Source organism: Carcharhinus amblyrhynchos, chromosome 1, assembly GCF_965287045.1.
Source record: "Carcharhinus amblyrhynchos chromosome 1, sCarAmb.v2.hapA, whole genome shotgun sequence".
NCBI lineage: Eukaryota > Metazoa > Chordata > Chondrichthyes > Carcharhiniformes > Carcharhinidae > Carcharhinus > Carcharhinus amblyrhynchos.
This window is the reverse complement of record NC_137324.1, coordinates 127,504,886-127,528,493: the sequence shown is the minus strand read 5'-3', so window position 1 is coordinate 127,528,493 and position 23,608 is coordinate 127,504,886. Positions and strand designations below refer to the sequence as shown.

The 23,608-nt window shown below is 41.8% G+C and overlaps 1 protein-coding gene across 4 annotated transcripts in view; it reads left to right on the top strand.

Annotated features, from left to right (window-relative positions):
• Positions 1-23,608, top strand: part of afap1 (actin filament associated protein 1) — a 243,103-nt gene that overhangs the window by 83,261 nt on the left and 136,234 nt on the right. For all 4 annotated transcript variants that reach the window (XM_080192292.1, XM_080192272.1, XM_080192282.1 and 1 more), the window contains exon 2: positions 18,886-19,014. In XM_080192292.1, the coding sequence (XP_080048418.1) occupies positions 18,886-19,014 (129 nt within the window). The remainder of the gene's footprint in view (positions 1-18,885; positions 19,015-23,608) is intronic.

Here is a 23,608-nt window from a genome sequence, read left to right as displayed (position 1 = left end):
AACAGGGCAGAATCTAACCATCTCCCCATGACATTCAATAACATCACCATCACTGAATCCCCATTAACAACATCCTGTGGTTACTGTTGACCCTATGCTTGTATGAACATGGACTGCTTCAGTATCTAAGGAATCACAGATGTACTGAGCATATGCAATTATCAGTGAACAGCCTCAATTCTGACCTTATAATGAAGAGATGGTCACTGATGAAGCAGCTGAGGATGATTGGGCCTAGGACTTTATGTTGTAGAACATCTGCAGCAATGTCCTGATCTAGCTATATAAATTCTGTGGCTACAATTTTCAGGTCAAAGGCAGTGAGATAACTCACCTCCAGATCTCCCAAAGCTTCTTCACCATTTACAAGGCTCAAGTCAGGATTATGATGGAATACTCTCCACTTGCCTGGATATATCTGGCTCTAACAACACTCAAGAAGCTCAACACCATCCAGGACAAAGCAGTCCACTTGACTGGCACTCCATCCACCACAATAAACACTCACTCCCTCCACCACTGACATAGTGTCACACACAGCAGCAACTCACTAAGGGTCCATCAACAGCACTTTCTAAGTCAACGATCTCTACCACCTAGAAGGACTCGTAGCAGATAAATGGGAAGACTATTACCTACAAACTCTCCTCCAGGCCACACATCATTCTGACTTGATCTATAATTGCCATTCCTTCATAGTTGCTGGGTTAAAATCCTGGTACTTCCTTCCCTACGGAACTGTTGGTGTACCTTCACTATGTGATCTGCAACAGTTCAAGAAGGCAGCTCACTACGACCTTCTCAAAAGCAATTTTGGAATGGCAATAAATGCTGGCCTAATCCACTACCCAAATCCTGTAAAAGAATAAATTAATAAAAATTAAGAATGTTTTACAAATTCTGGCCTTGCCTGTGAAGTTGATATCCTATGAAAGAATTAATAAAATCTCACCACCAAGTCTCCAGGCCGATCTGAGAGGTAATATGAGATCATGTGTTGGATCGATCAATGAAGGCTATCTATTTAAAGAGACGGTGGGGGGGTGCTGTCTGCCGGGGTGGTTAGCAGGGGGTCTGTGAAGGGTGTTCAAGGAGGATGGGCTTCGGAGGTTCCTCTGCAAAATAGGAATCTGCTTCAGATTTTTATTCTGCAGGTTGGTAACAGAGCGGATCCGGAATGGATCCGAAGACGGTAAAGTAGGGTTTGGCGGTTGAGTTGGGCGTGCAGTTCATTAAATCGATTTAAATGCATGCTAATGCATTTAAATCATCAGGCCGCCCGATTGGGGTGTGGACCAGATCCGCACCCAAATCGGATGTCGGTAAAGGCTTGTTTCGGGCGCAGATCGCATTACAGGCCTGATGCCCAAATTTACTGCGATTGAATTTTTGGTAAAATCAGGCCCTTAGTGTGCAGAACAGTTGTTGTGACTATATTCCTGGACTGTAGGGTAATTTGGACCATGTGTTAGTGACAGCTAAGAACACCATAGAATTTTCACTGCAAAATTTCCACCAAATCCTCTGGATTCCATGCGAGGACCAGCAAACAAGCGCTAATGTCCATCTTGAAGGCAGGTCCAAAAGCATTCACAAAACCCCTGCAAAATCAACTCTGATGGACTGGCCACTGCATTCACATGGCTGAAAATTGTCTTCCCTGCCGTGCCATGTTCACTCAACTCTCAAATGGTTAGTGTTCCAAGGGAGAGCAACAAAAACACTTTACAGACGGTCTGAAGCTCTTCTGGTAGATTGGCAGCATTGACCTTAATAACAGAAAGCTTGCTATCAATCACTCAGAATAGCAACACCCTGTTCATCAAGCTACATTGCACTTCAAGTCCCATCAACTTGTGGGATGTTCTTCTCCTTAGATCTAAGATTTGTTGAAAGTTAGCATACTAAGTCACAGAAGATGGCAGAAACTTGGGTCTCTGAGTAAACATCATTCTTGAGTCAAGGGACTGCCAAGAACAACAATGCTGCTGTGATATCCTGGAGATATGTCCAGCAGAACCCTTGAAAAGATAGAGACAAAAATATGACCTTGACTGCAATGCATGGCCGTCAGGTCATCTCGGCAGGACATCTGATTCCAGGAGGTTGTTGATGACCTGTTGTGAGAACCTGAGCCTCCAGGGACACTGTTTCTCTGACATGTTGGGGAAGTCCACTCTTGAGCAGTATACCCTGTGCTGGTGGTATCACTTTTTGGGATGGAGCTCTCTGCTCGATCCCTGTATCCTTTGGAACAGAACGTGGCTGCAAAGAATGCAGCTCCAGATGCTGTTGGATAGATGTTCAGACAGCTGCTGTATTGGTTGCTTCAATGATGCAGTGAAGTCTGACGGTAAGGAAGCTGAAGCCATGTGAAAGTAACTCCAAAAAATTGCAATTGACTCTGAAACTGGTGATTTCAGCTGTTGAAAGTAATCCCTAAGCACTGTTTTTCACTGTGGATAACCACAAGCTTGCAATTTCAGTCTTTGAAGTTTTCCAGCACAACAATTTCAGTAAACAATCTTACCCCTCCCCTTCTCCCTCCCCCCACCAGCAGTGTACTTGTCACCAACACTCTACCGTATTGCAGAAAGATTGTGGAACCTGTGTATTGGCTGTTAAAACCAGATGCTAGTTGAAAACAGATAGCATGGAGTCTTTTCAGCTGTTGGTAAACTAATTCAAATATTCAGTGGCTTCCTGCTCGCTCTGACCTGCCAAGCCAAGCATTGAAGTGGGCACAATAATGTCCAGTTCCTAAATTGATGCCACTTTTCAGTGATTTGGGCAGCACAGTGGCACAGTTGTTTGCATTGCTGCCTCATAGCTCCAGGGGCCCAGGTTCAATACCAGCCTTGGGTGACTGTATGAAGTTTGCATATTCACCCTGCGTCTGTGGGTTTCTTCCCACACTCCAAAGGTGTGCTGGTCTGGTTAATTGGCCATTGCTAAATTTCCCTCCAGTGTCAGGGGGAATTAGCAGGGTAAATTTGTGGGGTTACAAAGATGAGTGGGATTGTCGTTAGCGCAAGCTTGATGGGCCGTTCTACACTGTAGGGATTTTATGATTCCATGATTTCACCCCCACATCTGTGCCTGCCTTTCTTCAACTGTTAAAACTACCCTCAATGTTTCAGGTTGATGATCTTTTGTTAGTGGAGGTGTGGATGCTGGTAGCAAAAGTGCTGAGGAAGTCAAGTTGGTAAAAATGAGATCATAAAGGTTACAATTTAAACATTCCACTCACATTGATTATATTGTGAAAGGCAGATTTAAAGACCAGGCTCAGATTGTAACAAAGTGTTCATGAAAACTCCCAGGTGAAAGTTGAAAAATTAAAGGAACATTCCTGAATGTAGACTTATGAAAAACATTTGGCCTTTTACCCTGTTAAAGATAACATTTTTCTCTCCCTGCCATTCCAGGATATTATCGTGGCTGAGTATGAAAGGCATCAGTAGGTTTTTCTGTTGGAATGTGTTTCCCCAGGTTTCTAATAGCCGATGTACAAAATAAATGAGCGCACATCAAGGAGGGCTGCTTAATATAATGGCTTAGATTATATGGGTTCATAAGTTTTCAGAGCAAAAATAACAGTAATAGGAGCCTCATACTTTCTGAAAACAATGGTGCCTGTACAAAGGAATGAGCATGTAACGTTTCAGACATTCTGACCAATTTTTCATCGAAACTAACATAATGAAGATATCGGGCTGGATTTTCAGAGTTTTGGAGGCTCCATGGACCATTAACAATGGCAGGCTGTTCAAAGTTTTTTTTTATATGCGTCACAAGTAGGCTTACATTAACACTGTAATGAAGTTACTGTGAAAATCCCCTAGTCGCCATATTCCAGCGCCTATTCAGGTAAAGTGAGGGAGAATTTAGCATGGCCAATGCACCTAACCAGCACGTCTTTCATACTGTGGGAGGAAACCGGAGCACCCGGAGGAAACCCACACAGACACAGGGAGAACGTGCAAACTCCACACAGCCAGTGACCCAAGCCAGGAATCAAACCTGGGGCCTAGCACTGTGAGGCAGCAGTGCGAACCACGGTGCCATCGTGCCACCCCAGGCAGGGCCCAGATTTGAAAATGCTACTCTCAATGCCAAGAAAATTGTGGGTGAAATTTTATGATAATTACTCTGACGGGCTCTGATGAGAAAACTGACATGCAGCTCCCCAGCTGCACAGCTGGCTTTTCTCACCAGAGAACGGCTGGCATTAGATGGGATTAGATGGGAGTTTAAGTGTTTCTAATGTGCCAGTGTGGAATCGGTGGACCTCTTCTGTGCTGTCTATGATAATGCAGCACTCAGAGTAAAAAAAAATGCTGAGTTGTCACTGATGCCATTCCGCTGGTGGGTCAGGGCCTGATAGAGCTGGCAATTCCAGCAAAGGGTGCAAAGAAAAAAAAAAGTCCCCAGAGATAAGGGAGTCTCTCCCCCTCCACACATGCACAAGGGGAATCCACACCTTGCTGTCCCACCCCAGATATGGACATCCCCCTGAACACGGAAAAAGGCAAACCACCCATCACAAACATGAGGAACCAAATGACCTCCCTTGCAGTACCTCCCTCCCCCAACACCATCCTCTGACACTGTCCCCTGGGAAGAAGAACTGACCACAGAAAGTGTTTTTTTTTACTTTTCAAATAATGTTTGGGCAAAGCCAGACCATAAGACAGTTAACACTGTAAATTCAGATTGGAGCTATCATATTGATTATTTGGAAATTTATATCTACATGCTTTCTGACTGACTGGATCAACCCCTGGTGAGATATGTTTCCAAGTCTTTTTTTATCCCCTGCCTGGCATTGCACTCAAATGGGCATTCTCCATCATCAAATAGTGAACAATTCCTGGCTATTTGACTGTGGATATCATCACTATTAAACTGATGCTTTCATTTCATAAACGCTCTTGGATGTAATTTCCAACAGGACCAAGGGAGAATAAACAGGATGGAACATTGTGGCTTCATTTTTCTGTATTTTTAAACCAGCGGCACTGAGGCCAATTGCTGAAGTAGCTGAACTCTATTAACTCAGCACAGATGGAAAACTGAACCAGGAACCTTGTGATCTGAATGACTTAATACCACGCTACACCGCACAATGCATACACCCACAGAGGGATATGGAGAACAGTTGCTGGGAAATTTAATGTAGTGTTTACTGTATTGCAATCCCTTGTGGGATAATTTTATAAAACAAAGTTTTTTTTTCCACATGATATGATCACTAATGCAATTCACATCCTTTGTGTGTGTGTGTATGAACTCCAATGAAATTCTTCCCTGCAAACCCTTCCGTGATAACAGTGCCCCTTTAAAGTTTGCACTGGATTTAGTATCAAGTCAGAAAAGAAACTTTCTGGACCAGAGAAGGGTCAAGTTTGAGCTTTACAAATGTAATATAAAATATGAAAGTATATAGCGCTTGCAATTTTCCAATGCCATTGTTTACCACTGATGGAGACCCAAGATTAAGAAACAGCCATTTTAGAACACAGGATTTTTGTTGCCAGTGAACAAAATATAAGGGATACACTTTAAGCGTCCAGTATTCGTCAGCTGTTTAATTGTTAGATTATTTCAAACATGGTATAAGGCCAAAGGAACTTTGTTTTAATGCAGAACAAACATTATTCTAACTCCCCAGTGAACACATACTATTCCTATTCTTTTGAGACAAAGCAGAATGCAAAACCAGCCCTTCCCAACTATGATCCTATGATTATGTATGTCCAGGATTTTTAGGAATATTGTACTCTGGGAGCTCACTGATGTTAAGCAAGGACCCAGAAGATTTGTTCTCTTTGTTTAAATTCTGATGGTTTGTGAATTTCAGGAACAATGTGTTGCTATGATAATATCTTTGGCTGGATATCAGTTTTCTTTCCAAACAGAATTGAAAGTAATTGTCAGCAAACATATTGTTCTTCTCCATAGGAGCACTTCATAAACAACTTCAATTCATGGTCACATTCCACCAGTGTGCTGAACACATTTGAACCTAGTCCCCATTAACATTTCCTTCAGTCTTTTTTGGATTGTGGGATGATTTATTTAAATGTGTGGACTGCTTAACTATTTTAAATGTTTTGCAAAGGTACATGCACTTGTTAACTTTGGACCATTCTGTGCTGAGCCATGTGGGGACTTTAGGGTTGCTGTGTAGTTACACAGTTCACAGGGAATATTGGTTCCCATAAAATGAAGCACTGAAAGCTATCAAATATAGCACTCACCCTCTCTCATCAGAAGTAGCTTCCAATTATACATATTAAACTTCCATTTATACATATTTACACATCTTGTTAAACTTCCTTCCCCTTTTTCCCCACACTGAAATAAGTGTGAGAAGCTTATGGACTTCTGTCACTAAGATCACGAACATCCGATGAGCTGCTTCTGTCACAATCCTCCCTTCTGCTAACCTGCCATGCCAAAATCCCTGATCCTCCTTCCTCTACTCCTGAACTTGCATCTTTGTCCAGTTTCTCTCCTATCTCTGTTCATGTCCTCCCTGAGCTCATCTTGTCCATGAGATGCACCTTCTGCTTCCTTGACCGATTCTCATATCAGCTAATATTGGTAATGGTTATTTTTCTTCAGGTGTTGTCCCTCTTTCCTTTACATCTGCTGTCATCATCCCTTTCCTCATAAAACCTATCATTGATCCACCATCCTTGCAAACGACTGTCCCATCGCCATTCTCCTACCTGTACCAAATCCTTGGAAATGTTGTCATCTCCAATATCCTTGCCCATCTTTGCAGGAACTCCATGTCTTTGATGCCCATGTTCTAACTCCCACAACCTTGTCCTTCCCTACCTCTGTAATCTCCTCCTGCCACAAAATCCTCTGAATTATCTGCACTTCTCAAATTCTGACCTTTTGAGTGTCCCTGATTTTAATTGCTCCTCTGTTGGTGTCTGCACTTTCTGTTGCCCAAGACCTAAGCTCTAGAATTCCCACCCTATATGTCCACACCTCCCTAGCTTATTTCCCTCCTTTAAGACACTCTTTAAAACCTACAACTTTGACCAAGCTTTTGATCAGTCCTCATATCACTTTACATGGATTGGTGCCATTGTTTTATAATTTGATTGCTTTCCACATTAAAGACACGTTATAACTATAAGTTGTTGTTATATAGAACTTTTTACAATTTTAGGACATCCACAATCGCTTAATAGCCTATAAAATTATTATTAAATATCACGGTGGCACAGTGGCTAACACGGCTGCCTCAAGCACCAGAGACCCAGGTTTAATCCCTGGCTTGGGTGACTCTTTGTGTGGAGTCTACACATTCTCCCTGTGTCTGCGTGGGTTTCTTCTGGGTGCTCCGGTTTCATCCCATAATCTGAAAGGCATGCTGGTTAGATGCATTAGCCATGCTAAATCCTCCCTCAGTGTACCTGAACAGGCACTGAAATATGGTGACTAGGGGATTTTCACAGTAACTTCATTGCAGTGTGAATGTAAGCCTACTTGTGACACTAATAAATAAACTTTAAACTGTTGTAATGTGGAGAAATGTAGAAGCTAAAATTTACACAGCCAGGCCCTTCAAACAAGGATTGTAAAAGTGACCAGGTAATCTGTTTTTGGTGGTACCGACTTAGCTATAAATGTTGGTTGGCACAGCAGGAGAACTTATCATTCTTTGATGTGCCATGGGATCTCTACATCTACTTAGAGGGGTAGGCCTTGAAGGATATGAGAGTCAATTTTTCAGATCCTTGATTCTGGGGAAACCTGCAATTCCCTATGTAGACCAAAAATAAGGAGGTGGAGATCCATATTGTTGGATTTTCCTCTCATTTATCCTGTTGTAGGATTTTCAGCAGTTCCCCAAGGCTGGGAAACTTGGCTGCACATGTCGTAGGTGGAACAATGCAAAATACTGAACATTTCCAGGGCCAGGATATTACAACCTCTCTTGCTTAGCAACATATTACAGTCCTGCCAAAGTCAATGGCAATTAAATGGCCTGCTGCATCTGCCAGTGGGAGACATCTCATGCTGTGGCAGGACCATTAAAATCCTGGCCCAGGTTCCTGCCTCATCTTCCAATTCACCCCAAAACATATGGCACTGTAACTTGATCCCCAGATCCCTCCTTGAGGCTCCACAATGGTCCTGGAGAACAAACTAAAGTCTATAAACTAGGCTAGCCTTTTGTTCTAACTTTTCAGCAATCACAGAGATCAAAGTTAACCTGGGCCAGGATTTTCCAGCCTCACTGTGGTCAGACCCACTAAAAAGGAAGCAACAGGCCAACCAGAAGTCTATTGACCTTCAGTGGGATGGGAGGATCCCAGCAGCAGACGGGGCTCGAAAATCCTGGCCCAGAGCATTTTGGACAGAAAGTTTCAATAATGGTGCTTCTCTGCAAAGCTGCGCCCCATTCCCAGTCCCTTTCCAAGTGCAGGCCATGCCAGATAGTGGACCTCAACTGGGGTTGCTCTGGGACCATGCTAATGGCTGGCGAGAGGAGAATCTGATTCTTGACTGCAAATTGTCACATGGAAACCCTAATTCAGTCAGTCTTCCCCATTTTTTTGCCACTGGTAGATCTGTTCACTTAAGTGATGTGCCTTGAGATTGTAATTCACTGAAGCAATATAAAGTATAAAAAAATGTTACTAAAGAATAAATGGGGAAAGTTAAAGTATTCAACAGTTCCAGCATTTTTTAAATGGAAGAAAAATGGTGATTTTTCAAACTGTGAAGTATATTTCTGTAATGGTAAAAACATATCTTTTACAAAGTTAATTTCTTCCTCCCACTTCTATTACCTCACTAGGCCACCCACAAAAGTGGACAACCAGTCTCCCCCCAGGATTGAAAGATGCACTTGAGTCAGCTTTTAGGGATCATATTCTTGGCACTCAGCCGCTTTCCCAATGGGATTCAATTTTTCAACAGATACTATAGTGATTTCTAACATGAAAGTAACGTGGCAACTTTTTAAAAAGCAAGTCACTAGCTGCAGAGGTTATTCTGAGTTCCACTCTGAGGCCCATATACTGAGCAAGGGCTCTGTTTAAAACATGACATTATTAGAAATATGGAGCCTGCAGTTTATTTTGATTACTCAGTGGTTACAAAAAACAGTTGTAGGAATTCAGTTGAAAAATGGGGAGGCCACCTGACTATGTGCCAGTAATAATGCTGCTGCAGGAATTTTACTTTATTTTGTTTTGTTTTGCTAAGTCCGGAAACCAGCCTCTTTCAGTGTGGAGGAAATAAAGGGTTCTATTTAATTTTTTAAGATGCTGCAAGGTATTTTTTAACCCTCCAAATAGGAAGCTTAATCTTGATTGGCAAGAAGTGTTTTTCTTTCTTTTCCACTTCTCTTTCCGTGCCTCTGCTAGAGACAGTGATCTAGTTTGCAGGTTTAGTCTGGCCGATTGGGTTTCCCAGGCCATGGGAAACCCAACAGCTGAAAAGGCAAAGACAGCTTCAGGGAGAAGCCAAGCATTTTTTAAGCTCGAGTGGAGTGTTTTCCCCAGGCCCCACATTCTCCTCTAGTCAGATGCACCAGTTCAAAGACCTCTGGAGTCTGAGATTGAACCACCACCGCCCCCGCCACCCCCCCGCCCTCCCATCACAAGCCCTCCTGGTGAATCAGATCTATCTGCTTTAAATGCTTTGCACCCAACTGGAAGTCAAGTTTGTCAATCAGGCTAAATGCAGCTGGGAATGTAACAGGACCCTAGATTTCTGAGTTTCCGACTTTCCATTCACATTCCTCAACCCCACCAATATTGTAATTCACCCCAGTAAATAGGTTTTATAATGTGTAATCAAGTGCTTTTAGCTATTTGACAGTGATCAGCCATACTGCCTTGATGTCATGAAAGACTCAATATATAAATGTAATTTCAAGACCAGTAAAGCCTGGGAAGCAGTTTGCACAGTAAGAAGTCTCACAACACCAGGTTAAAGTCCGACAGGTTTATTTGCTGGTAAATGCCACAAGCTTTCGGAATGTTGTTCCTTCATCAGGTGAGTGGACTGCTCTGGAACTGCTGTTTGATGGTTTAAAGTGTTGTGTTCTACTATGCCTAAGTGTCACAAGAAAATGAGTTTATAGCTTTGAAATTCTCACCTGTCAGAATTCTACAGGTAGATGCAGAGATTCTGACAGTAAGTCCAATACAATGGGAACTCCTTCAAGGATATCCTGACACTGGCATAAGTGTAGGAGGATGACAAACAACAGCTGAAAATTGCAAATGTGCAATTTAGAAATGCCATGATGCCACCCATCACATTTATAAGAATAGGAACAGCAATCCGGCAATGGCTCTAGAGGCTGAATTTTTAAGGAGGAGACAGTCACAGAGCAATCCATTTCAAAATGACTTGCAAACAACCACTCGCACTGGCATTGTACAGTCTGTGGTCATCAAGATCCATAATCACCACCTTCTTGAAGGTAATTAGGAATGGGTAATCAGAATGCTGGCCTGGTGATGCCCATGTTCCATGAAAGAATATAAAATAAAAATTACCTGGTTTTTGTTCCTCTGGACCTTTCCAGACCATTCCTTTGGGGTTATTATTGAGGTAGATTGGAAAGGTCAAAATGCATTTATTACATCTAAACTATCTTGTCCATCTGATGCTCAGTTCTTCACATTCCATATATTGTTATTTTGTATTGGACTTCTACAGTATTATAACCAATGGCCAACAATTGTTCAACACAATAAATGGAATGAGGGCAAAATTTTCTACTATTAGATACTTTGTGAATGCTGGCAGCTTAAGTTGGACAATACTGTCCTTCACTGTTTCTGATTTGTTTCATCTTCATCTCTTTTTTACTACTGACCAATATTTGATCTGAGAGAATACTGATATATTTTAGATACTTTGCAGACCAAATTGTCACTGGCTTGCATCCATGTCATCCCTTGGGCCACTGTTACTCAAAACGGGTTTTTAAAAATTTGATTGTGGACGTGGTATGTGACCACCAAAACATAGCCATGCAAACTAACTTTCTTTCCCAAAAGCTTTCACAATACAATCATTTCAAGGCAATCATCTGTGCAAATTTTGTTTGCAGGAGAATGATGAACAATGATAATGTGGAATCAAGGGTTAATGCACTAACCACCAGCTGAAATAGAGCACTGATGCAAGGAGGCAAATGCTAGTTCGAATGAACAAACGTGCTTCTCTATCTTACATTACGCCATATCTGCATTCGAAAAACAACGTTAATTCTAACAAGTCAGTGTGGTTTCTAGTCAACATCTAAGCTTTACAAACCAGGAATGTTCCACATTTGAACTTTGACCCATATTGAGTTAACTGATCTATACGCGTCTACAAGCACATCTGAAAAATCAGGGAAAGTCTTGCAATGAAACTGACCCCACTCCTAATTATCAACTGCCCCATAGTTCACAGCCTGGATAAAGATCTCCACAGTCAGTTACAATGACCAGTATAGGAATGCCATGATAGAGTATGAGAGTGAAAATGTCATTGAGAAATTAGCAATTACACTAGAGTAATGGAGAATAATATATACGTTTTACCAATTCCATACATTTTTCAACAAATGTTACAAATGCTTAATTTCTATCTACCAGGTAATTACATCTAAATTATCTTGTTCAACCAATGCTCAGTGCTTAAAATACCATATATTATAACCTTTTACTGGACAGCTACAGTACTGTAATTAATGGCCAACAAATGTTCAACACAATAAATGGAATGAGGGCAAAATTTTCTATTATGTACTTTGTGACAGCTTAAGCTGGACAATAATATCTTTCATTGTTTGTGATTTGTTTCAGATGTACCCTGTTGCTCCAACTAAGCAATTTCCTTTTCGAAAGAGTAAATATGTTGGCTGATTGCAAGTTCTCATTAACAGCCTTCAGGTTTCTGATGGCTCTGATTCTTTCTGAATTGAGAGGACTCTAGGAACTGACTGGTGTTGTCAGTTATCTATCCCCACATATAGAGCACAGAACACCTCTTGGGATGAGAGACAGGGAAGGAACACATGTCCCACATGCATGTCTTTTCTTTCTTGTCCCTGAAGTCCTTGCCTTGTAAAAATAACTTTCCCCGCTCTACGATGCTCAATTCTACAGTTACTTACTGAGCCAATATCAGCCTTTGTGATTCATAACCATGTCACATAGTTCCTGAATGCAGTTCACAGCTGACCCAATTACACTTCTCTCTTTTCAGTGTTTGGGACATGAGCCCACATTTTAGTTCACAGATAGGAGAGTGCAAAATTGTGAATAAACCAGCAAGAGGGATGTTTTGTCTTGCTTTTTTTTCTTAATCCTAGATTTAGTTTTCTTCTACACTTTTCCAAACAATTAATTTGCTCCGTCTTCTCCTGCATATTTCAACAATCACAAACAGAAGGCCAGAACATCAGTTTAACCTTAAGTTTCTGAGACAAATAGTAATGTCTCTATTATTTAAACTGAGGATCATTTAACTCAGCATGGTTCAAGGATGAAATGTGGAACATTCCTGTTTGTATAGGCAATAGATCAGCGATAGGCAATCTAGGCTAGTCATTGGACCACATGGGTGGCCCTCCTTCATCTCAGGGGCTGCAATGTTGAAATCAGGCTTGTTCACTAAGCATGAATAAGATTGAATACATGCTGAATATTTCATAACAAGCTATCAAAAATACTTAATCATTCATATATTAATAGAACTGTTGTCAACTTCAAATGGTAAAAACAAAATAAATATTTACGCTTTGGAAGCAGAAGGAGTGCACAGCTCTCACAGTCAATGCTGTGTGCAGTCAGTATGTACCTCACTTCACTTGCCCTTGCTTTACATGAGTCCCACTTCTATACTTAAAAAACTACACAGGTGGAGATCAGCAGAACGTGGCACTCCTGCATGTAGACTGTGATCTATAAAATATCTTGTGGGCCGCACTCAGAACCCAGATGGGCTGCAGGTTGCCCAACTCTGGCTTAGATGTTGTCTAGGTAATCTCAGTGACTCATAAGAAGCCCAAAGCTTTGCTTCGACAAAGGGTCATCTGAACTCAAAACATCAGCACTTTTCTATCCTTATAGATGTTGCCAGACCTGCTAAGATTTTCCAGCATTTTCCCTTTTGGTTACAGATTCCAGCATCCGCAGTAATGTGCTTTTATCTTGACTCATTAGAACAATTCACTTTGTTTTCCTAATGTAGATGTAGTGTGCTGTTGTAGGTTTGAAACATTTTGGAGACAATCGTTTTATAATGACTCTGTGTTTCTCTGTCCAGTTGAGAGCAGAGAGAACACACAGTGTAAGCAGGTTGTATGCTTGCCAGCAGCAGACTAGCTAACTGACTTTACCTATTCTCATTATTATGGCACAACAACATTTTAAGTGCTCTATGAAATAAAAAGAAAATAATTAGCTCCAACACATGTTCCTGTCAGATAATTGTGAAGGAAGCTCACCAGTCCCCCCCCCCCCCCCCCCCCACTTCCTTAGAAGCTGTAGTTGAAGATGCACAGTTTGAACAAGTTAACAAAATAACCTTCTTTTCCAGGTGATGCATATCTAATTCAGGCCATGAAAATAATGCAAATCTTTTTTTCCTAAAATACAGTAAAGGATATTTCTAGTAAAATTAGTATAAGGTGTTTATTGATTACCAAGATAGACTTGCAAAGGAAACCAACTTCTATTAACACATTAACCATTTTTCTTTTAGCTACTTTTTCACATTTTAATCAACTTTACACTTTGCTTAAAAATGCAACATTTAAATGCAACATTTTCCCCAAATTTTGTTCTGCTCCAGTATTTGTAATTGTAGTTTTTCATTTTTTTTTTGGGTGTAGCCTGATGCAACTCATGATTACAAGTGCAAATGTTGTGTTTTGAATGCATTTGACGGCAAAGTGAGGGTTTATTGTGAAGCAACAATTTGAAGTTCTCTGCGTTAGACCAGCTTCTTTGTGAAAACCGTCTGCTGTTTGAGGGACTGCAGCTTGACCTAATGTCTAAACACAATGATCTGGTTATCTTCTTGACATGTAGTGAGACTCCAGATGGTTTGATTCCAAATGTACTTTCTGATTCAACTCCCAGAGGGATTGGAGTACAACATTAATCAAAAGATATTTGTCACATTTTGGGATCTTTTTTAACTCTTTTTATTGATAAAGAATTTGGGGAAAATGTTGCATTTAAATATTGGGTTTTTGAAGCAAAGCATGAAGAAAAATGGTTAATGTGTTAATAGAAGTTGGTTTCCCTTACGAGTGTAATTTGCAAGTATGTCTTGGTAATCAATAAACACCTCACATTAATTTTGCTGGAAGTATCCTTTACTGTTAACATTCAGTAGGGGTTGACAAGACTAGATTCTCCCTTTGGACCAGTCAGTCAGGTTTTAAACAGAAAATTGTGCAGGCGAGTATCAGGCAGGCTTGGAAACCAGTGCAAAAGATTAGTTAACCAGTTACTTGTTTCAGTTGCATATGATAATTTCCGGACGTCAGAAAGGGTAATATATGGTGTATTATTATTCTTCTTCGGCAGTCCCTCAGGGTTGAGAATGACTTGCTTCTGCACTGGGGAGGTGGCTGAATAGTCCAAACATGGAGCCGCAGACCATGCCACAAGCTTGGCAGGTGGTGTTTGATGAGGTGGATGGGAGGGACACTCTGGATTCTGAACTCTCCGCTGTTTGTGCTTAGCCTTCTCATGCTCCCAGTGACGCTTGAGGTGATTGGAGCTTTTGTGATGCTTCTTCTCCAATTTGTACGGTCTAAAGCAAGCAATTCCCACATGTAAATGGGGATGTTGCATTTATTTAGGGAGGCTAGCAGGGTGTCAATGCAGCATTTCCTCTGCCCTCTTAGTGATCACTTGCCATAACTGAGCTCAAAGTAGTGGGAATCTCGTATCCAGGCATGCGGACAGTGTGGCCCATACATCTCAGCTGGTCGAGCATAACCAGTGCATTGACGCTGGGGATATCACCCTGGGAGAGGATGTTCGCATTGATATGCCTATCCTGCCAGTGGATTTGCAGGATTTTTACAAAGAGCCAGATTACACAAATGGAAATAAACTCAGTTTATCTTTTCTGTTCCTATATATGTTCATGCCACTTAATGTTTTGTACTTTTGTTCAGAAGTATTTTCACAGTCCATCTATAAAGTGATTGCAAGGCATATGTATGAATTACACAAACATTGAGATCGGATCACAAGAAGATACTATTGTTGATCAGTAATAATGATGTGCCAGAATGGATCACCGCACCTTCACTGTTTTAGCGGAAATTCATTGAAATGTTGCGTGCAACAACTTTGTGTAGCACCTATATATGTTTCACATTTTTTAAATAGAAAGAAAAACATACTTTATTATGATGCTTGCTCCCAAGAACCAAATCACTCTGACCATGTCAATATAAAGATTCAAAAAAAGCAACGTGAGAAGGAAGATGCAGATGAGTTTTAATGAATTTTTATTTTAGCCAATACAATGCTAGCAGGGAAAACATTAGTTTGGCAGGGTAGTAGAAATGACGCCACTCTGTGCGGGGCAGATTTGTGCAAGCACTGCAGGAGAGGACAGTCAGAGCCAATATTTTTTATTATTATATATTTTATTACTCCAATTCCCCAGAATTTGGGTCATGCATTCAGTAACAAAATAACCTTTCCATTTTAGTTAGTGGATATAAATTTGTTAGATTATGAATTATTCTCACCATAAATTGCCATTATTCACAATCTAAAAATTGTCACAAATAGACTTACATTAACACTGAAACAGAGTTATTATAGAATCATAGAATCCCTACAGTGCAGAAGGAGGCCATTCAGCCCGAGTCTGCACTGATGAGAATCCCACCGAGACCCTGTCCTCATAACCCCAGGTATTTACCCTGCTAATCCCCTAACCTACACATCTTGAGACACTAAGGGCAATTTAACATGGCCAATCAACCTAACCTGCACATCTTTGGACTGTGGGAGGAAACCGGAGCAAAGCAAGGAAACCACACAGACACGAGGTGAATGTGCAAACACCACACAGACAGTCACCCAAGGCTGGAATTGAACCCTGGCCCCTGGCACTGTGAGGCAGCAGTGCTAATCACTGTGCCACCATGCCACCCCTATTCAGTACTTGGACATCTGTGAATGAAAAATGAGGCTGCCCTGGTTAATTAGTCTTCCAAGAACATATTAGAGTGTTTTTTCAAGATTTGTGAAGTGTTTCCAAATAGTCTGCATTAGATCACTCATGATGCTACATTCCAAAAAGATCTTACTATAAAACTGGTAAATTCACAGTGCAATGTTACTGAAACAGTTTTATATGAGTGAACTTGTTTTCGAATTCCTTTCAGAAAATGTGTTAAAATGTGTTGTAGCTCAAGAGAATGACATACAAGTGATGGGCAAACTTTGTTTCATTGCAATAAATTCCAGAAGCTCTAGCACAAAAATAATTTTTATTTTACGCCTCAAATTTCCTCGTGGTTTACTCACAATGGGCTGGATTTTCCAGTTTCTAGTGGGGTGAGGGAGACAGAATTGGAAGTGTGTGGTTCACCAACTCCCATGTCTGCCCTTTTTAGCGCAGTGAATTAGGCACAGGCAAGCAAATTAGTGTTGGGAAGTGCCCAACTGGGTGTATAGTGTGGGGCATCTGGTGGGAGAAGGATTAGCACATGAATTGGAGGTTGGTCACAGCCACCCATTTAAAGGTTCCCTCATTCTCTTACATACAATGTCAGCCTAAAAACAATGAAGAAATAATGTTGCTAACAGCCAAACATAGTCACATTCAGCAGCCAACTCTGTAGCTTTTTGCAGCCAAGGTCCCATTTATAGGTATCTTCATTCCCCCTGCATTGTGTCCTCATACCTCGTGTAAATCACTCCCAATGTTCTTTCTGTGTGACTGCCAATACGTGAAGTGGGCGATTTAAAATTACAGTCGGTATTTCTTAAACAAGCTCAATAGCCCACATGTTTTTTTCTAATTCTGACTCCTGCTTGCCTTCATTAATTTGGAAATTGATAGGATGATCTTGGTCTACTGACCCAATAGCATCATGCCATATTTTACATAAGCACAGGAAAGTAGCCCAGTTGATTTGTGGCCCTAAAATCCGGCCCATTATCCTTGAGAATAAAACACACAGAAACAATAATTTGTGAAACTTGTTAAAAATCTGCTCTGTACAAAAAAGCGTTATGACAAAGGATAAAAAAACACCAATTAGCCTGAAAAATAGTCTCCTCTTTTCCATTGGTGAATCTGTTCCTCATCTTTCATTCTTTGCTAATCACTGTTCTCCTAGTTGCTTGATCATTGCCAACTGCTCTGGTATGGATCCTTCACGTGTCACCTTGAGTCTGACCTGCCAGGGTCACCACCAAAGCATTACCAACATGGAAGAGGCCATAAAACAGATGCAGAACATAAATCATGGCAACTTAAAAATGCTTAATGGCATTGGCCTTACTGCTAATGAGATGCAAATGAGACCCTGAACTGTACCAGTTCGAAGAAGCCATTATCTGCAGCTGTATCCTTATAGAGTTTAACCTCAACAACAACTGCCTCAAATAATCTTGTCCATTACACAAATGGAAATCTGTATACAGAAATACAAGGCAGATATAGGTCTTGAAGATATTGAAGCACCAGCACATAACTCCATGGAAGTACAATTTTTTTCAACACAAAAAAACCATGGCCAGAATTGTCTGCCCGCAGCAGGGATTCTCGGGTCCCACTGCTGTGAATGGAGTTTGAGTGAGTATTAAATTTTCTGTTCTAGCCGGCAGTAGTAGCGGAGCATGTGAGACTGGAGAGTTCTGGTCCTTTTTATTTTCCTTGCCTCTCCCTTTTTGCAATTCCCATATCTCATTTCTATCTTATTCTTATCGATTTGGTGAAGGCTGTAGGATAGAAGGAAAAAGCAGACTGCTAGTACTTGCAGAGTCTGAAGTTAGTGAAGCAGCAGCAAAGAGGAGGGTGTGTACCTTGCAACAATAACAGAGGAGAGCCAGAACATTGCAGCAATAGAAGAAGGTGGACATCTTAAAACCTCAAAGCACTGAGGGGATGGGCTTGGCCTGAAGTGATTTGATCTACAGAGGCAGTGCTGCACCCCTGTCATTTTGCCAGCATATTTTAACTTCTGTCTGAATTTTTAAAGAAACCATACCAAATCATAAATCTACATTTTACATTTTAAAATTTGTAGGAAAAGTGACACATTTGACAGGGTGCTTATCCTTAAGCGTATTGTGGAGATGTTTTATATGGTTTCTCTACTGGAGGAGGATTATGAACAATTTATCTTGCATCTGATTTAATGATCTGCATATTACCTAGACAGAATACTGATATATTAATGCTTTCAGTAAAATACACCTTGCCATTTCATTCAGTTGGTGTGATTTGTTCATACATGCTTGTCAAGACAAATGGAAATTGATGGCAGTGTTCCGGGACTGGAACAAATTACTTAACAGCATGTGGTAGTATGATTTTAGTAGCTGAACAGAATGGAAATGTCATAGCATTAAAGGTACATTCACTAATCACAAAGTTCCAGGTTTCTTATCCAATACTCTACATAAGGAGTGATTCATGTGAGGAGCAGGCTTCATTTCAGGTGCACAACATATTATTTTCCATTTATTATAATTAATGGACAGAAACTCAAAACTAATTCACAATTTCCTAAAATATGTTTCATGGGATGCCATTTTCCACAGGAAATGTTGGTTTGTAAAATCACTCTGACACTATGTGATGGTTAGTGGATTATTGTGAACTGACCACTGCTCTTTGCTTTTTCAGTGATGGAGGAATTGATCGTGGAATTACATCTATTTCTGGAACTTCTTGACCATGAGTACCTAACTACATCAGCCAGAGAGAAAAAGACTGCAGTTTGCAACATCTTAAGGAGGATCAAGTCAGTACCTGGTAAGTAACACAACCATCCTCAGTTAATCAGTTTAATTTCAGGAGAATTAAACAGTTCACCAAGGTCCCCAAAATCCTAGACGTTCTCATCAGCATGATGATGATGATGGATCTGTGGGGCCAACGTTTGAGGGGGAAGGTAGGATTTGGGCAGAAATTCCGATTCTACTCCTTATACAGCCACTGATGTTATAGTAGGGAGTAGATGAAAGCAAACCTGCTTCCTTCACCCCTCCCTCAATTTTCTTAGGTATCCAAGAGTTCAACGTAAAATGTCATTAGAAGATCTCTATCATAGCTACACTGACTGAAGGCTGGCATGGGTTCCAGGGAGGCTTTTGTAATAAACTGCCTTCATTAAGTTTATCAATTGTAGAGGGATGTTCTGTTTATTTGGGAAGGATAATGTATCTTCTGGATTCAGGGCAGATCCATCAGAACTTCAACTCTGCATAGTGAATTTAGAACACTTCACAAAACTAACACTACCACGGAATAACAATTAGTTGTTAACTTCTGGTTACAGATATTGCTAAAATGTCCCAGACCTTATGCTAGCCAGTTAGAGTGATCCTGCCACTTGAACATTGTAGAATTTAATGCTTATTCCCCTCTTAATGCTCTGCCCCTTTCCTGCCTCGATCCTAATTAAGTCCAGGATGAGCAGGATGATAGCTTTCCTGCCCCAAAACCAATTGAGGTCCTTACATAAGCAATTAATGCCCACTTAAGAGTCCTCCTGTCTTTCATTCAACAGTGGTCAGGGCAGAAAATGCGAAAATCTAGCATGACAGGGGCTCGAAGGGTAGGGGCAATTGTGGGTTCATTATCAGGCACTCAGTACCTGATTGAGGGACCTGGCATCAGGAAAGGGGAGGGGATGTTGCTCAGCTGAGTGCCAACCTTCGACCCTTTCTTCCAAGCCCCCTGTTCTCTCAAGCCAGTGGCGGCCTCTCAGTGGCCCCCATCCTCACTCACCTGTGACCTGGATTCCTCATTGATAACAGTGCTTCTGATGGGGGTATTGCTGGCAGCTACCACTGCTCCCAGTAGCTATAGGCGCAATAGAGGGCTGATGATCTCTGATTAGCTGGCAGCTCTGGTAGGGTGGGATTTTTGTACTTGATCCTGAGAGTCATTAGTATGCCTGGCTGTCCCTAAAGGAGGCAATGTGGGATTGCAACAGCTCTCCAGCTGACAGGCGAGAGCCTCATCAGCGGGACTAAATTCTACCAATGAACCCTCATCAAGCCTGGAGCTTGTCACACTAGCAAGCGAGGGCTGCTCAAATAAAAAACATTTTAAAACATTTTTGTTGAATCTTCTCTACACTGATATTTCAGAATCAATTCTGTTGTTTTAAAAAAAATTCGTAACTGCTGGAAACAAATAATTGATTTTCCACTTCACTGTTTGCAGGATTCCCATCATAGCTGGTTTCAGCTGTTCTTACTTTCCAGCTGTTGATATGGATTTGTTGGAAGTTGTGTTCTAATTGGCGTTAAATCTTCAACCCCATATGCTAATCAAGAAACTCCAATGGGGTGTGTTGTGCGAGCAGTTTCAAAAGAAACATTCAGAATAAATTCAGAAGATTACTGGCGCACAAAAAATTAACACATTTCGTGTGACATTCATAACATTTCTTTGTCTGTTATTTTAATTGCGCTGTTAACTCATTCAAAGCAATGGGTTAATGGATGCATTTAAACGGCAAATGTAGAAAGGCATTCAAGTGAATTATGCATGATGATTAATATTACTCAAGGTATGTTTTAGTTTTATAAAACAAAAAAAATCTTGCATTTATACAACAACTTTAATGATCACCATTCATCTCAAAGTACTGTATAGTTCATGAGGTACCTCTGATACGTAGGGCAGAATTTTCTGCTGTGGAGACTAAGTGCAGTAGCGGACACATTTCCTGCTGGTCGACATTGCAAGTATCCTCACCAGATCTGCTTTTCAGCTCATTATGTATACATGGGTGTAAAATAAGTCATATCTTAGAGAATATAGAATCCCTACAGTGCAACAAGAGCCACTTGGCCCATTGATTCTGCACGGATTCTCCAAAAGAGCATCCCACCACGCCTTCCCCTCTGTTTTACCCCCAAACCCCCACAAATTAACCATGATTAATCTATCTAACCTGCATATCTTTGGACTGTGGGAGGAAACCCAAGCAGACATGGGGAGAATGTGCAAACTCCACACAGACAGTCATCCAAGGCTGGAATTGAACCCGGGTCCCTGGCACTGTGAGGCAGCAGTGCTAACCATTGTACTACTGTGCTATATTGTGGCTGGGATTCATCTGCCCTGCCGAGACATCATTGGATTATCTTTCTGGGCACCAAGTTTAAACCACACCATTCGCATACATCATTCATCCTCTGCATCCAGGGACTGTTTGTGACGAGTGATGGCTCTGAAGGGTAAAAAGCTGACTGCCCCCAAGTCAGAGAGAATGTGCTGGGGGCAGTTTTGGACACTATGGAGGCATACTGGGATATTCTTTACTCCTGTGATGGCAGAAGGAGCTTCCTTACCCTCACCGTGCTTGACATCCTCACCATTGGAGGAGACGTACAGCTCCTCCATATCTTGTTCTGTGGCGAGATATTTTCCCCTTTGGAGTGTCAGGTTGTGTAAAGTGCAGCGAGCCATGACAATGCAGAAGACCCTCTGGCGAGCGTAGGGAAAGTGCCTCTTGAGCTGTCCAGACATCCAAAATGCATCTTCATGATCTGCTTAGTAATTGAACATGTTGCAGAATGAGTAGCATTATACCCCTCTTCTGAAGCATTTTTGTGGCTAATGAACAGGCACCAACAACCACATCCTTTGCAGTAAACTTTGTCATGGAGGAGTCAACCCTGGGTCTGCTGAGGCCCCTCAGAGATCAGTGGCACCTGTAAATGACTCGACATAGGACTTGTGGAAGCTCCCAGAGTATCTCACCCATACCTGCATAATGTGCTTCTGGTGGTTGCAGACCAGTTGCATATTTAAAGAGTGGAATCTTTTCCTGTTGATGGATTGTACAGGCTGTTCCCATGTGTGTGTAATGTGTGCACCTACGTCTATGGGAATCTGGTGACTGCTTCAAATCCCAGTACTTTGCCACTGGCTGGCTTCACCTAAGGAGAATGAACATAATTGTGCATCTTGCTAAATAGGGTGTCCATTTCCTCTTTAATGCACTAGTGAGCAGAGAACACAGTGATCGCCAGTGGAGTCCTGGGATGAGCCACTCGCAAAGAAGTTCAGAGCAACGGTCATTTTAAGGGCCACTGGCAATGGATGACCTCAGTCCTTGCAGCAGGTGATCAAGAGGGCGAATGGAATGTTGACCTTTATAGCGAGGGGGATAGAATATAAAAGCAGAGAGGTCTTGCTGCAACTGTACAGGGCACTGGTGAGGCCGCAGCTGGAGTACTGTGTGCAGTTTTGGTCGCCGCACTTGCACAAGGATATATTGGCCTTGGAGGGAGTGCAGAGGAGGTTCACTAGGCTGATACCGGAGATGAGAGGGTTGGACTATGAAGAGAGACTAAATAGACTGGGTCTGTACTCGTTGGAGTTTAGAAGGATGAGGGGGGATCTTATAAAGACGTATAAGATAATGAAAGGGATGGATAGGGTAGGAGGTAGAGAGATTCTTCCCACTTAGAAAGGATAGCAGGACTCGAGGACACAGCCTCAAGATAAGGGTGCAGTTTAGAACGGAGTTGAGGAGGAACTTCTTCACTCAAAGGGTGGTGAATCTCTGGAATTCTCTGCCCGTTGAAGTGGTGGAGGCTATCTCGCTAAATATATTTAAGTCACGGGTAGATAGGTTCTTGACAGACAAGGGAATTAAGGGCTATGGGGAGAAAGCGGGAAAGTGGAACTGATCCACTTCAGATCAGCCATGATCTTATTGAATGGCGGGGCAGGCTCGAAGGGCTAGATGGCCTACTCCTGCTCCTATTTCTTATGTTCTTATCCAGTCCTCCTGGAGAATGTGGCAGATGTGAGACAGCACATTCTTCAACATGTGAAGGCATCTATGGCACTGTCTCTTGCTCATCTGGAGGTATGAGAAGTGTCTTCTATACGTCCTTGGTCTTGCCAGAAGCCACTGCTCAATGGTTCTCTCAGCCCCAGCTTGTGGATCTTGAGAGGACCCCACCGGCCCTTGTTCATCAGGGTGAGGCTCTTTTCCTTAGCCCGGCTTGGCAGTGATAGGCCCTTCTTCTCCTTCTTCTTATTGCCTGATTGCCAAGATGAAGGCAGTGTTGTCTGCTCCTTCCACGAGGCTCACATTTTCAGAAATATTGATCATAAGCATCAATGAACAGAAGCCTGCAATAGAACATAGAACATTACAGCGCAGAACAGGCCCTTTGGCCCACAATGTTGCACCGACCAGTTAAAAAGCAATGACCCTCTAACCTAATCCAAACCCTTTCCATCCATAAACCTATCCACGGATCTCTTAAACGCCCCCAAACTAGGCGCATTTACAACTGCAGCAGGCAGGGCATTCCAATCCCTCACCACCCTCTGGGTAAAGAACCTACCCCTGACATCCGTCCTATAACTA